The 13,764-nt window shown below is 39.8% G+C and overlaps 1 protein-coding gene across 3 annotated transcripts in view; it reads left to right on the top strand.

Annotated features, from left to right (window-relative positions):
* Positions 1–817: 817 nt before the first annotated feature.
* pitpnbl (phosphatidylinositol transfer protein, beta, like) overlaps positions 818–13,764 on the top strand; it is a 36,779-nt gene continuing 23,832 nt past the window's right edge. The window contains exons 1-5 of one of the 3 annotated variants that reach the window (XM_024414861.2): positions 902–936; positions 1,607–1,637; positions 9,225–9,370; positions 10,905–10,997; positions 11,314–11,405. In XM_024414861.2, coding sequence (XP_024270629.1) covers positions 917–936; positions 1,607–1,637; positions 9,225–9,370; positions 10,905–10,997; positions 11,314–11,405 — 382 coding nt within the window. In that variant the 5' untranslated portion in view covers positions 902–916. Of the gene's footprint in view, positions 937–1,606; positions 1,638–9,224; positions 9,371–10,904; positions 10,998–11,313; positions 11,406–13,764 lie in introns of all 3 variants that reach the window. The other 2 variants (XM_042327185.1, XM_024414862.2) reach the window with 2 other exon arrangements.

The following is a 13,764-nucleotide window of genomic DNA, read 5'->3' as shown; positions in this document are numbered from 1 at the left end:
AATCTTATAGAAAATTTGTGGACAAAACTGAAAAAGTGTGTGCGAGCAACGAGGCCTACAAACCTGACTCAGTTACACCAGCTCTGTCAGGAGGAATGGGCCAAAATTCACCCAACTTATTGTGGGAAGCTTCTGGAAGGCTACATGAAACATTTGACCCAAGTTAAACAATTTAAAGGCAGTGCTACCAAATACTAATCGAGTGTATGTAAACTTCTGAACCACTGGGAATGTGATGAAAGAAATAAAAGCTGAAATAAATCAGGAGGAACTCTACTATTATTCTATTATTCTGACATATCACATTAAAATTAAGTGGTGATCCTAACTGACCTAAGACTGGGAATTTTTACTAGGATTAAATGTCAGGAATTGTGATTTTAAATGTTTTAAATGTAAAATGTATTTGGCTAAGGTGTATGTAAACTTCTGACTTCAACTGTAGGTATATTGTGATATTTCATTCCCTTACCTAGCTAGCCAACTTCACAACTAGCTAGTTCATTTGAGTTAGCATGTACTGTAGCTAGTTAGCTAATAATACATCGTTTGTTTTAACATTTTTGAAAAGTATTTACTTACTTGAATAGGTTCACCCAGCCATGTGGACGATTAGAATCAGGGCAGCAAAGTTTGTCACCAGCGCGGTTTCGAGCATATAACTATTTATCTGTGAATTAATTCATGACATGGAAAACGGATTACACTATTTACCCATTTAATAACTAGACCTTCATACAAACTTTACGCACAATCGAAAAGCTGCTATATGCTGCCAGCGCGCCCACAAGCGAGACACTGTGCGGCCCGCGGCGATGTACACAAGCCATCCAGTATAGTAGGGGGCGGTATATGCGCCTTAGTTGTGATCCGCCAATACACATTTAAAGAAGAAGCAGTTCAGTCCACGTTCGGGATGGTACTCATAAAGGAATAGTGAGTACATCATGCACGCGAATTCTATTTATATCATAGCGTCCATCATGACTCTTAATCGTTACCACAATATATAAAAATGTGTTATTTAATGCGTAACATAGCTAATGCAAGGAGGAATTTGAAGCAGTGATTTGGTTCGAGATAACGTAAGCGGTTGGCTAGCTACTACGGTAGCCACCCAGCTTCAGCTAGTTAGTAAAGCTATGTCAATGTTTGTGTTCGATAATACTGGCTGTCTATTAGACTAGCTAATGTAACTCGCAATTGTGGGACATACATAGCTAGATATCACTACAATATGGCACTCCTTGAGCCGATGACAGGTTTTCAGAAATGTTGAATGATCGGTGATAGCTAGCTGACGTTACTTAGTGTAGAAATATAGCTAACGTTATCTAGCCACTGACTAGATAGCTAACGCGATAGCGGCTCTACGGATAGCCAATTTCGAACCTGTCCTTGGTTCGTAGCAAGTTAGCGGCGATGCTAACGTGTGGAATGTAATCTACTATAGCACGAGCTGATAATACCATACAATGGTCCACATAGCCGAATTCACTCAACATATTGTGGATTTGAGTAAACTCTGTTAATGTTCACACAATAACTACTTATCCAATTGTATTGACTTGTATGTCCGTTTTCTTTATCCTCCATCTCTTGATAGCCAAGTGCTGTTGCCCTGTTCAGTTGAAGAGGTAAGAGCATGGTTTCAATATTTCGTTTAGCCAAACACATACACTGAACAACAATATAAACGCAACATGTGACGTGTTGGGTCCATGTTTCATGAGCTGAAATAAGATCCCAAAATGTTAACATAGGGACAAAAAGTAATCGCAAATGTTAGTGCACACATTTGTTTAGATCCCTGTTAGTGAGCATTTCAACTTTGCCAAGATAATCCATCCACCTGACAGGTGTGGCATATCAAGAATCTGATTAAACAGCACGATAATTATACAGGTGCACCTTGTGCTGGGGACAATAAAAAGCCTCTGAAATATGTTGTTTTGTCACACAACACAAGGCCACAGATGTTTTGAGGGAGCGAGCATTTGGCATGCTGACTGCACGAATGTCCAACAGAGCTGTTGCCAGAGAATTTAATGTTAATTTCTCTACCATAAGCCGCCTCCAATGTTTTAGAGAATTTGTCAGTACGTCCAACTGGCCTCACAACCGCAGACCACGTGTAACCATGCCAGCCCAGGACCTCCACGTCCATCTTCTTCACCTGTGGGGTCGTCTGAGACCAGCCACCTGGATAGCTGATGAAACTGTGGGTTTTCACAACCAAAGAATTTTATGCACAAACTTTCAGAAAACGTCTCAGGGAATCTCATCTGCATGCTCGTCATAATCGACTTCAGTGGGCAAATGCTCACTTTTGGCCACTGGCATGCTGGAGAAGGGTGCTCTTCATGAATGAATCCCAGTTTCAACTGTACTGGGCAGATTACATGGTGTGGGCAAGTGATTTACTAATGTCAACATTGTGAACAGAGTGCCCAATGGTGGCGGTGGGGTTATTGTATGGGCAGGCATAAGCTACGGCCAATGAACACAATGGCAATTTGAATGCACAGACACTGTGATGAGATCCTGAGGGCCATTGTCATGCTATTCATCCACCACAATCACCTAATGTTTCAACATGATAATACACAGCCCAATGTCGCAAGGATCTGTACACACATGTCACCCTTTGAGCATGTTTGGGATGCTCTGGATTGACGTGTACGACAGAGTGTTCCAGTTCCTGCCAATATCCAGCATCTTCGCACAGCTATTGAAGAGTGGAAGAACATTCCACAGGCCACAAACAACAGCCTGATGAACTCTATGGCCTCTATCTTAACAAACCTAATGCAGTGGTAAATCTAAGCGGTAGCGCTGTAGGTTTGGGGGGGTCAAATAGTTTTGCTATTTTCACCACCACAGTTATTGGCTCAGTTGCGCAAATTACCAAGATGGCGCCGACACAGGGCCACCTCGCTTCTAGTCCTTTGGAAACTATGCTTAGATTACTTGTTAGACATTTGCTGCACTGTCAGAACTAGAAGCACTGTGTCGCATTAAGCTACACTCGCAGTAACATCTGCTAATCATGTGTATGTGACCAATACGATTTTATTTGAAAGGGCTGGGTTTTGATGAATAAACCAGTTTTGGGTGTGTCGAGGCTTACTCGCCAATCAGAACATTCTCCTTGGCTAAATATGTGACCCAATTCAGGAAACTAGGCATATGTCGCAAGTCACGACTTCACAGGAGAGCCGTTTGAATGTAATAAAATGTGTTTTTATCAAAATGTGTTTTTTGTTGTCAGAAATGCCTAATTGAACATGTGAACTTTCACGTGTCTAAATAACAAACTTGCATGCCATCTGTAAATACGAATAAAATTGTTAAATTACGAGCCTTGTTGGTTAAGCAACAGAAAAAGGCGGGAACCTTCCCAATAGCCATGATTGGCTGAGATAAGTCGCTGGACATGCTGAGAGATGATTTCGGATTGGTCTGCCATTTAGAAGGCTTCTGTCTATTTGTGCTTGTCAGTCTGTGTTGGTAATCCTGTCGAACGTGGCTTTAATTAAAACATTTTGGAGTGGAACTGTTGCTCTCCACTTTCTGGAGGATCAAGTTTTGAAATCAGTGGAATTAGTATAATAGCTAAAGAGATGGAGAGAACACCTGTCTCCGGATTACATCTTCAACCTAAGTGCAACCGTGGTATGGCATTCCTGACAGGGAGACGTATCCATCATGCATGATGATGTACACAGGTAAGATAGTCTAGCGTTAGCTAGCTACATTTTCAGATATTACTTTTCTAATTTTGACAGCGGTTTCATTTCAAGTTAAAGTGTACTGTTAGCTAGCTGATGCGAGCCTAATGTTAGCTAGCTAACATTGAACCAGCTTGGTTAGTATCCAGCACTGTGGCATTTTTGGCACTGTTCATTGTTGTTTAACTAGCTAACGTTAGCTGACTGGTTCGTTAGCGAAAGTTACGTGACGTGTTTACAAAACCCATTAAATATGACCGGTATCAGTAAACGTCTGCAAAAAAGCGTAATGAAATTGTTGCCAGCAGAGCTGGTGAGGCTATTTTCTTGTTATCCAATCATCGGCCAGAGCATGAAGTGTGCACTCTACGAGCGAAATGAGATGGTTGGGGCTGAAGCTTAAGAGTGTGTGAACGATGCTGAATGAGTGTAGACAAAGAGCTCTTCACAAGATACAAAACATTCAAAGGCCATTTTCTCAAAAGTTAGTTTACAAGTTGAGAAGTTTTATAACTTTAGAAAAAAATTGTAGACTTCCACAAGTCTGGTTCATCCTTGGGAGCAATCTCCAAACACCTGAAGGTACCACGCGTACTGTTGTTTGTACAGATGAACAAGTATAAACACCATGGGCCCACGCAGCCGTCATACCGCTCAGGAAGGAGACGCGTTCTGTTTCCTAGAAATGAACATACTTTGGTGTGAAAAGTGCAAATCAATCCCAGATCAACAGCAAAGGACCTTGTGAAGATGCTAGAGGAAACAGGTACAAAAGTATCTATATCCACAGTAAATGAGTCCTACATAAACTGAAAGGCCGCTTAGCAAGGAAGAAGCCACTGCTCCAAAACCGCCATAAAAAAGCCAGACTACAGTTTGCAACTGCACATGGTGACAAATATTGTACTTTTTGTAGAAATGTCCTCTGGTCTGATGAAACAAAAATAGAACTGTTTGGCCATGACGACCATCATTATGTTGGAGGGAAAAGGGGGAGGCTTATAAGCCGAAGAACATCATCCCAACTTGAAGCATGGGGGTGGCAGCGTCATGTTGTGCGGGTGCTTTGCTGCAGGAGGGACTGGTGCACTTCACAAAATAGATGGCACCATGAGGCAGGCAAATTATGTGGATATATTGAAACAACATCTCAAGACATCAGTCAGGAAGTTAAAGCTTGGTCGCAAATGGTTCTTCCAAATGGACAATGACCCCAAGCATACTTCCAAAATGGCTTTAAGGACAACAAAGTCAAGGTATTGGAGTGGCAGAACTGAAAAAGCGTGTGCGAGCAAGGAGGCCTACAAACCTGACTCAGTTACACCAGCTCTGTCAGGAGGAATGGGACAATTCACCCAACTTATTGTGGGAAGCTTGTGGAAGGCTACATGAAATGTTTGACCCAAGTTAAACAATTTAAAGGCAATACTACACTCACTTAGTATTTGGTATGTACATTTCTGACCTAACCCACTGGGAATGTGATGAAAGAAGAAAAAGCTGAAATAAATAATTCTTTTCACATTCTTAAAATAAAGTGGTGATCCTAAGACAGGGAATTTTTACTGGGATTAAATGTCGGGAATTGTGAAAAACGGAGTTTAAATATATTTGTCTAAGGTGTATGTAAATTTCAGACTTCAGCTGTAGTTCTAATTGCATTGCTTCAATATGGACATACATTGTTAAATAGGCTACGGCATTTTCACTGATTTCGGGTCTAGGCCTACTCTTAATTGCAGTCTGGACATGGACATGCCAAATGTAGTCAATAAGCATGATTTAAATTCAATAGGCTATTGATAAAGCCTAAAAAGACTCATTTGAATGGAAACTAAATGACATGTTTTAAATAGGATATGTCTAAATACATTTACAGGCGCTGTAATTTCTCCCTTTTTCACAGTAGCAGGATAAAGATCCAATATAAAGGGAACTTGTCCACTCACTGTTGTACTACTTGCAAATGTAATGTTTATAAACATGGACCCATCTTACCGATGTAATATTTGCACTCCAGAAATAGCAGATGAAATTGCATTGCATTGAGCCATCTAGCAGCCTACTTTATCACAATAAACCCATGGATGGTGAATATTCGTAATTTTTTTAAACCAACAACACTTTCTATTTAGGATCGGGTCAGAAGCATGATATCATAAATCGCTTATCTCCTTCCATGGCATGTGTGCACATGTTGGCCTAAATGTCTTTATGCATTACATTCGCACGTACAATTGACAGGAGCTAGTTTGTATCATTGCCTATGAGGTTTGAATAGTTCGGAGGAGTGTGCGTCTTTGGTAATCGGACGAGGGGCCCTGTTTGAAAATAGGGATGGAAAGCCTACTCAAACAAGCTAAATGAAGTATGCAAGTATGTCAATTTTGAATAATGAAAAAGCATGAGGACAAACACCTCCAAATATTTCAAAGCACGCTCAGTAAAACTAATTTATTCATAGGCTAGTTGGCAAATGGCCAGGATAAAACGACACCTATATGATGCTGCTAAACCAGCCTTGATTAAGGGGAGGCTATACTTGGTTCTTAATTAAATGAAATGGGGGGGGATCCAATAGTTTCTAAATATGAGATTCACCTGCATAAAATTCACTTTAATAATGGAACACTAGTCACTTTTAATGTTTACATATGGCTTTACTCATACTGTATTTAGTCAATCCCACTCGAGACATTGCGCGTCCTAATATTAATATATTTCTTAATTCTATTATTTTACATTTTAGATTTGTGTGTTGTGAATTGTTAGATACTACTGCACTGATACTACTGCACCACAATAACATTGCTAAATATGTTTATGAGAACAATACATTTGATTTGAATTTGATCTCCAATGGGCACTCGCTGTGCGTCACGGCTGGATAGGCTGCACTTCTGCTCTCAAAATCCATGCCGTCATCAACTGAATTACTGCTAAGACCTTATTTTTGTGAGTCTTAACTTCCCATTAGTGCTACATGAAATTGTCACTTTTGCTCATGTTTTTAAGGACACATCTCAAATATTCCCCCCTCACACGACCGTGCAAGTGAGCTGTTGTTAGACAGGTAAATGCCAGTGGGGCATTTACATTAGGGCTGAAAAATGCCAGAATGCCAGTTTTTACATAATGAAATTGCAAACTAATGTGCGTATGGCAGCCAAAAATAGAGCCCTAAGCGAAGGAGATTTTACAAATCTCTATTTTACAAATCTTTCATTGAGAGTATTTGAAATTTTTGTATTGTTTGTTGGTTTGGCAATGCCACTGTCAGCCAGAGAAATATGCTGAGAAGGATTATCACCACAGCAAGCAAGCTCGGACTAATGTTCCTATCAACTCAGTAAGGCCAGCAGACTAGTCTTTTTTACATTATTTTTTTGTTTTATTGGTATGTAACTGTTATGAAAGTTGTATTGTCAGTTTTGTGTTGTATTTAAACGCCACTTTAAACGTGTACATGACACTTCAATAAAATATAGGGTAAGTAAGGTGATGTTGCGCTGCATGAAGCAAATGCTGGTCACACCAGATACTGACTCGTTTTCTGATCCACACCCCTACCTTTTTGTTAAGGTATCTGTGACCAACTGATGCATATCTGTATTCCCAGTCATGTGAAATCCATAGATTATGGCTTAATGAATGTATTTCAGTTAACTGATCTCCTTATATGAACTCTAACTCAGTAAAATCTTTGAAATTGTTGTGTTTTTGTTCAGTGTATTTCATTATCTACCACATCGAATACCAACTTTCGTGTCTTTATTTCTCATGCTGTGAACTGATTAAGCTGGTGGGAGGCCTGGCTACATTAGCTACACATGCATACTTACAGTGCCTTGCGAAAGTATTCGGCCCCCTTGAACTTTGCGACCTTTTGCCACATTTCAGGCTTCAAACATAAAGATATAAAACTATTTTTTTGTGAAGAATCAACAACAAGTGGGACACAATCATGAAGTGGAACGACATTTATTGGATATTTCAAACCTTTTTAACAAATCAAAAACTGAAAAATTGGGCGTGCAAAATTATTCAGCCCCTTTACTTTCAGTGCAGCAAACTCTCCAGAAGTTCAGTGAGGATCTCTGAATGATCCAATGTTGACCTAAATGACTAATGATGATAAATACAATCCACCTGTGTGTAATCAAGTCTCTGTATAAATGCACCTGCACTGTGATAGTCTCAGAGGTCCGTTAAAAGCGCAGAGAGCATCATGAAGAACAAGGAACACACCAGGCAGGTCCGAGATACTGTTATGAAGAAGTTTAAAGCCGGATTTGGATACAAAAAGATTTCCCAAGCTTTGAACATCCCAAGGAGCACTGTGCAAGTGATAATATTGAAATGGAAGGAGTATCAGACCACTGCAAATCTACCAAGACCTGGCCGTCCCTCTAAACTTTCAGCTCATACAAGGAGAGGACTGATCAGAGATGCAGCCAAGAGGCCCATGATCACTCTGGATGAACTGCAGAGATCTACAGCTGAGGTGGGAGACTCTGTCCATAGGACAACAATCAGTCGTATATTGCACAAATCAGGCCTTTATGGAAGAGTGGCAAGAAGAAAGCCATTTCTTAAAGATATCCATAAAAAGTGTTGTTTAAAGTTTGCCACAAGCCACCTGGGAGGCACACCAAACATGTGGAAGAAGGTGCTCTGGTCAGATGAAACCAAAATTGAACGTTTTGGCAACAATGCAAAACGTTATGTTTGGCGTAAAAGCAAAACATCGCATCACCCTGAACACACCATCCCCACTGTAAAACATGGTGGTGGCAGCATCATGGTTTGGGCCTGCTTTTCTTCAGCTGGGACAGGGAAGATGGTTAAAATTGATGGGAAGATGGATGGAGCCAAATACAGGACCATTCTGGAAGAAAACCTGATGGAGTCTGCAAAAGACCTGAGACTGGGACGGAGATTTGTCTTCCAACAAGACAATGATCCAAAACATAAAGCAAAATCTACAATGGAATGGTTCAAAAATAAACATATCCAGGTGTTAGAATGGCCAAGTCAAAGTCCAGACCTGAATTCAATCGAGAATCTGTGGAAAGAACTGAAAACTGCTGTTCACAAATGCTCTCCATCCAACCTCACTGAGCTCGAGCTGTTTTGCAAGGAGGAATGGGAAAAAATTTCAGTCTCTCAATGTGCAAATCTGATAGAGACATACCCCAAGCGACTTACAGCTGTAATCGCAGCAAAAGGTGGCGCTACAAAGTATTAACTTAAGGGGGCTGAATAATTTTGCACGCCCAATTTTTCAGTTTTTGATTTGTTAAAAAAGTTTGAAATATCCAATAAATGTCGTTCCACTTCATGATTGTGTCCCACTTGTTGTTGATTCTTCACAAAAAAATACAGTTTTATATTTTTATGTTTGAAGCCTGAAATGTGGCAAAAGGACGCAAAGTTCAAGGGGGCTGAATACTTTCGCAAGGCACTGTATGTAACTTCTTCACTCATTTACAGTACCAGGTCGGCCAGCTGTTCTCTGTTGCTGAGGCTAGCAAGAATAACACTGGAGGAGGAGAGGGTATTGAAGTTCTTCGAAATGAACCATATGAAAAGGATGGAGAGAAAGGCCAATACACGCACAAGATCTACCACATACACAGGTGAGTACTTCTGGAAAAATACATCTGGTGGATCTGGCCTACACATTTGCTGTCCTTTTTTTCTATTGCATGCAATGAGCCTACTTCACTATTACCCTACTTCAAAGTGTAAAAACTGCTGCGAGATGCGTTGTGCTAGGGAGGTAAATACTTCTCAACAGGTAGGGATTTAATGTATTTAATTTTTATGGAAGCGTAACAATCTATTAACATTTTCCTATTAGGTGAGCAAGAAAACATTAGGCTAACCTATGCATTTTTACAATCAGATCAAGAAAAAATGGAGTGAAACAGTTCAGTTTTGGCATTGTACAATGATCATTTTAGATCATCTAAGCTAGCAGCGTCATTTACAAAATACATTTGTTTAGAAGTAGTTGACGTTACAGACTAGTGAAATAGGGTGTTGGAATTGAACATTTTAGAATTTTTAAGATGAATGAGGTTTCAATACACTACATGTGAACGTTTTCTAATAAATGGTTAAACTTGCCCACTCCAATATCTCTAGCCAACATTTCACAGATTGGAAGTGGAAAGTGTACATGATGAGAGTATGGTTAAGGGGATATATAATAAAGTGGTAACCGCCATATCATGTTTCAAACAATCTCATAGACAGAGCCCCACCCATACTGCTTATTGGAAATGACCAAGCTCTGTAATTTATTCAGCATTTCTTCACTGGCAGGCCAACACAACTAAGCACCACATGACTCTAAATTTACTTTGCTAATTCCATTAAAATATATAGATCACAATTTCCACAGCATCATGCACATTATATGCAGGTAACTGCCAGAATAAAGGAAACGCCAACAAAAAGTGTCTTAATAGGGCATTTGGCCACCACGAGCCGCCAGAACATCTTCATTGCCTCTTGGCATAGATTCTACAAGTGTCTGGAACTCTATAGGAGGGATGCAACACCATTATTCCTGGAGAAATTCCACCATTTGGTGTTTTGGTGGTGGTGGAAAACTCTATCGCAGGCTAAAAGTTAAATTGGGTTAGGATCTGGTGACTGAGACACACACACACCCTTTAAACCCTCTATACTCCTTTGAGACCCCTCTTTTAAAGTCACAGATCTCTTCTAGCCATGGTTGCCAAAAATAATGGGCAACTGGCTGTTTTAATACATGACTCTAATCATAATAAGATGTTAATTGTTTAATTGACTCAGGAACCACACCTGTGTGGAAGCACCTGCTTTCAATATACTTTTGTATCCCTCATAATAAAGGAAACACTAATCTGTATATCACTTGGCTTAACATCATCCATGTGATTATTAGGCCTACTCTAATTCTATCCAACCATGTCAAGTGCCGGGTATATGTTTTCTAATTTTATAAAAATAAATGGTCTCTACTAAATGCCGGGTTAAAGTGTAATTACACATTCACACATTTTGCCTGTGTCAAAATGCAAATCTGTAGCCAGAGAGAAATGATCACTTCCCCCCTTTTGTAACAGTTGCAGTGTATTGAACACAACCTATTATGAGTAGCTTTTTTTTGTCAACTTGTAGACTGAGAAAACCACATCATAAAGGGGTGAGCTGGGCTTTCCACACCTCAAACGGTGATAAACGCTGGTCCCCAATACATGCTTTGCAGTTCAAGTAAGTTTTGGGGCACAAGAGGACTTTGCATAAAAATGGTTTGATGGAAATCCCAATACAGAACAAACCATTGTAACTGGAAAATGGCTTCAGTCAGAGGGTAGCTAGCTAGTTGAGTATGTAGAACTTTCAATTACTTTTACTATTAGTGACCTTTTAAAAAAAATATATATATATATATTTACTGATTGTTTTGATTCTTTCCACCTGTGTTGAAAGTATATGACCCTACTTGGAGGACATTTTGTGTGAAAACAATAACTCATAACTGTTTTTGTTGCATGATTGAATCCATTCTATCCTCTCACTCTTTCAGCAAGGTACCCAGTTTCATCCAGATGTTTGCTCCAGAGGGAGCCCTTGTCTTCCACGAGAAAGCTTGGAATGCCTACCCCTATTGTCGCACCAGTGAGTGTTCAGGACTGTGTGTGTGTGTGTGTGTGTGTGTGTGTGTGTGTGTGAGAGGGGTTTGATTGAGTTTCCTGCTCAAGTGAATAATATTCATAGCATCTGGTTATTCCTGTTTCTGTGGTCACAATTTCTTCTCGAAAAAAGCAGTCATCTATAGGTTTGTCCTATCGTGATAATGTACCCATAAAACATTGTGATATAGGATGGTAATCGTAACCCAAAAATGTGTGAAAAACAAACTGCTTTAACAAAAGTTTTGCTATAGCTCAAAATCGAATGCGCCAACTGGACGAATCATGACTAAGCATAATGTTTTTGAATGCCTGGGCAGAGGCTAAGTGCAGGCAGATATGTTCTAATATTCCTTATGGTGGAGCTTCAGCGTGGAACAGGTGTGTATGTTGCAGTCCTGTACTGGTCAGTGTTTTGGACTTGCGCCTGTTCCACGCCGGCCACATCAATTCCGAGCACGATACCAGACATCGGGACAGATTTTTATTTGCAACCTGACACATATAATTATTATGAGAGCTGGTCCGTTACCCGTCATATAACATCAATTTGTTTAATTGTTTATATGACTCCAGAGTAGTAGTCTTTATTATAATAATAATTTTTACTACTATTCTTCTTTCTTGCATGAATAAACTTGTCTGCCTGTCTATTCAACATTTGCATAAAAGGAAACCATGCTATGAATTAAGAACGAAATCTTTTCATAATGTGATGTATCACTCAAATCACTTTGAGAAAAATAGCCTTCTAATTAGCCTTCTTACCTAATGAAAGCCTATAATCAACATAACAAAACAATAGGCCTACCCTTACATTCAATATCGTTTAGATAATCAAATAGTTTAGGCTTAATTCAAACTGAATTCAAACTAAAAACACTTTAGTAGACTACTCAAACTTTTACCAGATGAACCGGTTTACACTATATGGTCTAATGAACGAAAGCCTGAATGAATGTAATAATTAACTTAATTATCAAAACGAATAGGCCTACCTGCTTGCACTTTGTGCAGGCTGTCTCCATCTACCGCGTTGTTGTCCTTCCTGGGGATTTCACTTGCGCAGCACCTGTTTCCACAATGATGTTGTAGCCTAAATTCCCTTATAACCTTTTTATTTCTCTGGTTCGGCCTATGTTAGCAATTTTCCTGTGAGCTAGGCTATTCAGGGAAAGTAAACTTGGCAATGTGTCATATTCTCATGTGGGGAGATGGACCATAAGCTCTCTGTGTGGACAAAATAGAAAGCTTTAGCGTCACATAAATAAGGGACAGTTCCCGGCTCCACACAAACTTAATGCGTGTGTGGCTGATAGCCTTATGTCTGCCTTGCCGCTCACAGACAGGAAGTACATCAAGCTCCTGGGTTTTTATGGCTAATTATCTTGATTTAAAATGTTTTCGGCCCGCAATGTAATTGCTCTGAACCGCGAACTAACCCACGGGTTGAAATAATGTTCTCATTCCACTAGAGGTCGCCGAGATTAATCAGAAATGGCCGATTAATTAGGGCCGATTTCAAGTTTTCATAACATTCGGAAATCTGCATTTTTGGACACCGATTTGGCCGATTTAAAACAAAATATATATATATTTTTTACACCTTTTATTTAACTAGGCAAGTCAGTCAAGAACGCATTCTTATTTTCAATGTCGGCCTAGGAACGGTGGGTTAACTGCCTTTTTCAGGGGCAGAACGACAGATGTTTACCTTGTCAGCTCGGGGATTCAATCTTGCAACCTTACAGGTAACTAGTCCAACGCTCTAACCACCTGCCTTTCATTGCACTCCACGAGGAGCCTGCCTGTTACGCGAATGCAGTAAGCCAAGGTAAGTTGCTAGCTAGCATTAAACGTAGCTTATAAAAATCAATCAATCATAATCACTAGTTAACTACACATGGTTGATGATATTACTAGTTTATCTAGCGTGTCCTGCGTTGCATATAATCAATGTGGTGTGTATCGTTGCTCTGTGTACCATACACATCAATACACAGAAGTATATATTTTTAAACCTGCATATTTACCTAAAAGAAATTCAGGTTAGCAGGCAATATTAACCAGGTAAAATTGTGTCACTTCTCTTGCGTTCATTGCACGCAGAGTCAGTGTATATGCAACAGTTTGGGCCGCCTAATTTGCCAGAACTTTACGTAATTATGACCTAACATTGAAGGTTGTGCAATGTAACAGCAATATTTAGACTTATGGATGCCACCCGTTAGATAAATACGGAACGGTTCCGTATTTCACTGAAAGAATAAACGTTTTGTTTTCGAGATGATAATTTCCGGATTCGACCATATTAATGACCTACGGCTCGTATTTCTGTGTGTTAT

This window comes from Oncorhynchus tshawytscha, linkage group LG09 (genome assembly GCF_018296145.1).
Source record: "Oncorhynchus tshawytscha isolate Ot180627B linkage group LG09, Otsh_v2.0, whole genome shotgun sequence".
NCBI classification, from domain to species: domain Eukaryota; kingdom Metazoa; phylum Chordata; class Actinopteri; order Salmoniformes; family Salmonidae; genus Oncorhynchus; species Oncorhynchus tshawytscha.
The sequence above is the reverse complement of the archived record's forward strand: the minus strand, read 5'-3'. Positions and strand labels throughout refer to the sequence as shown.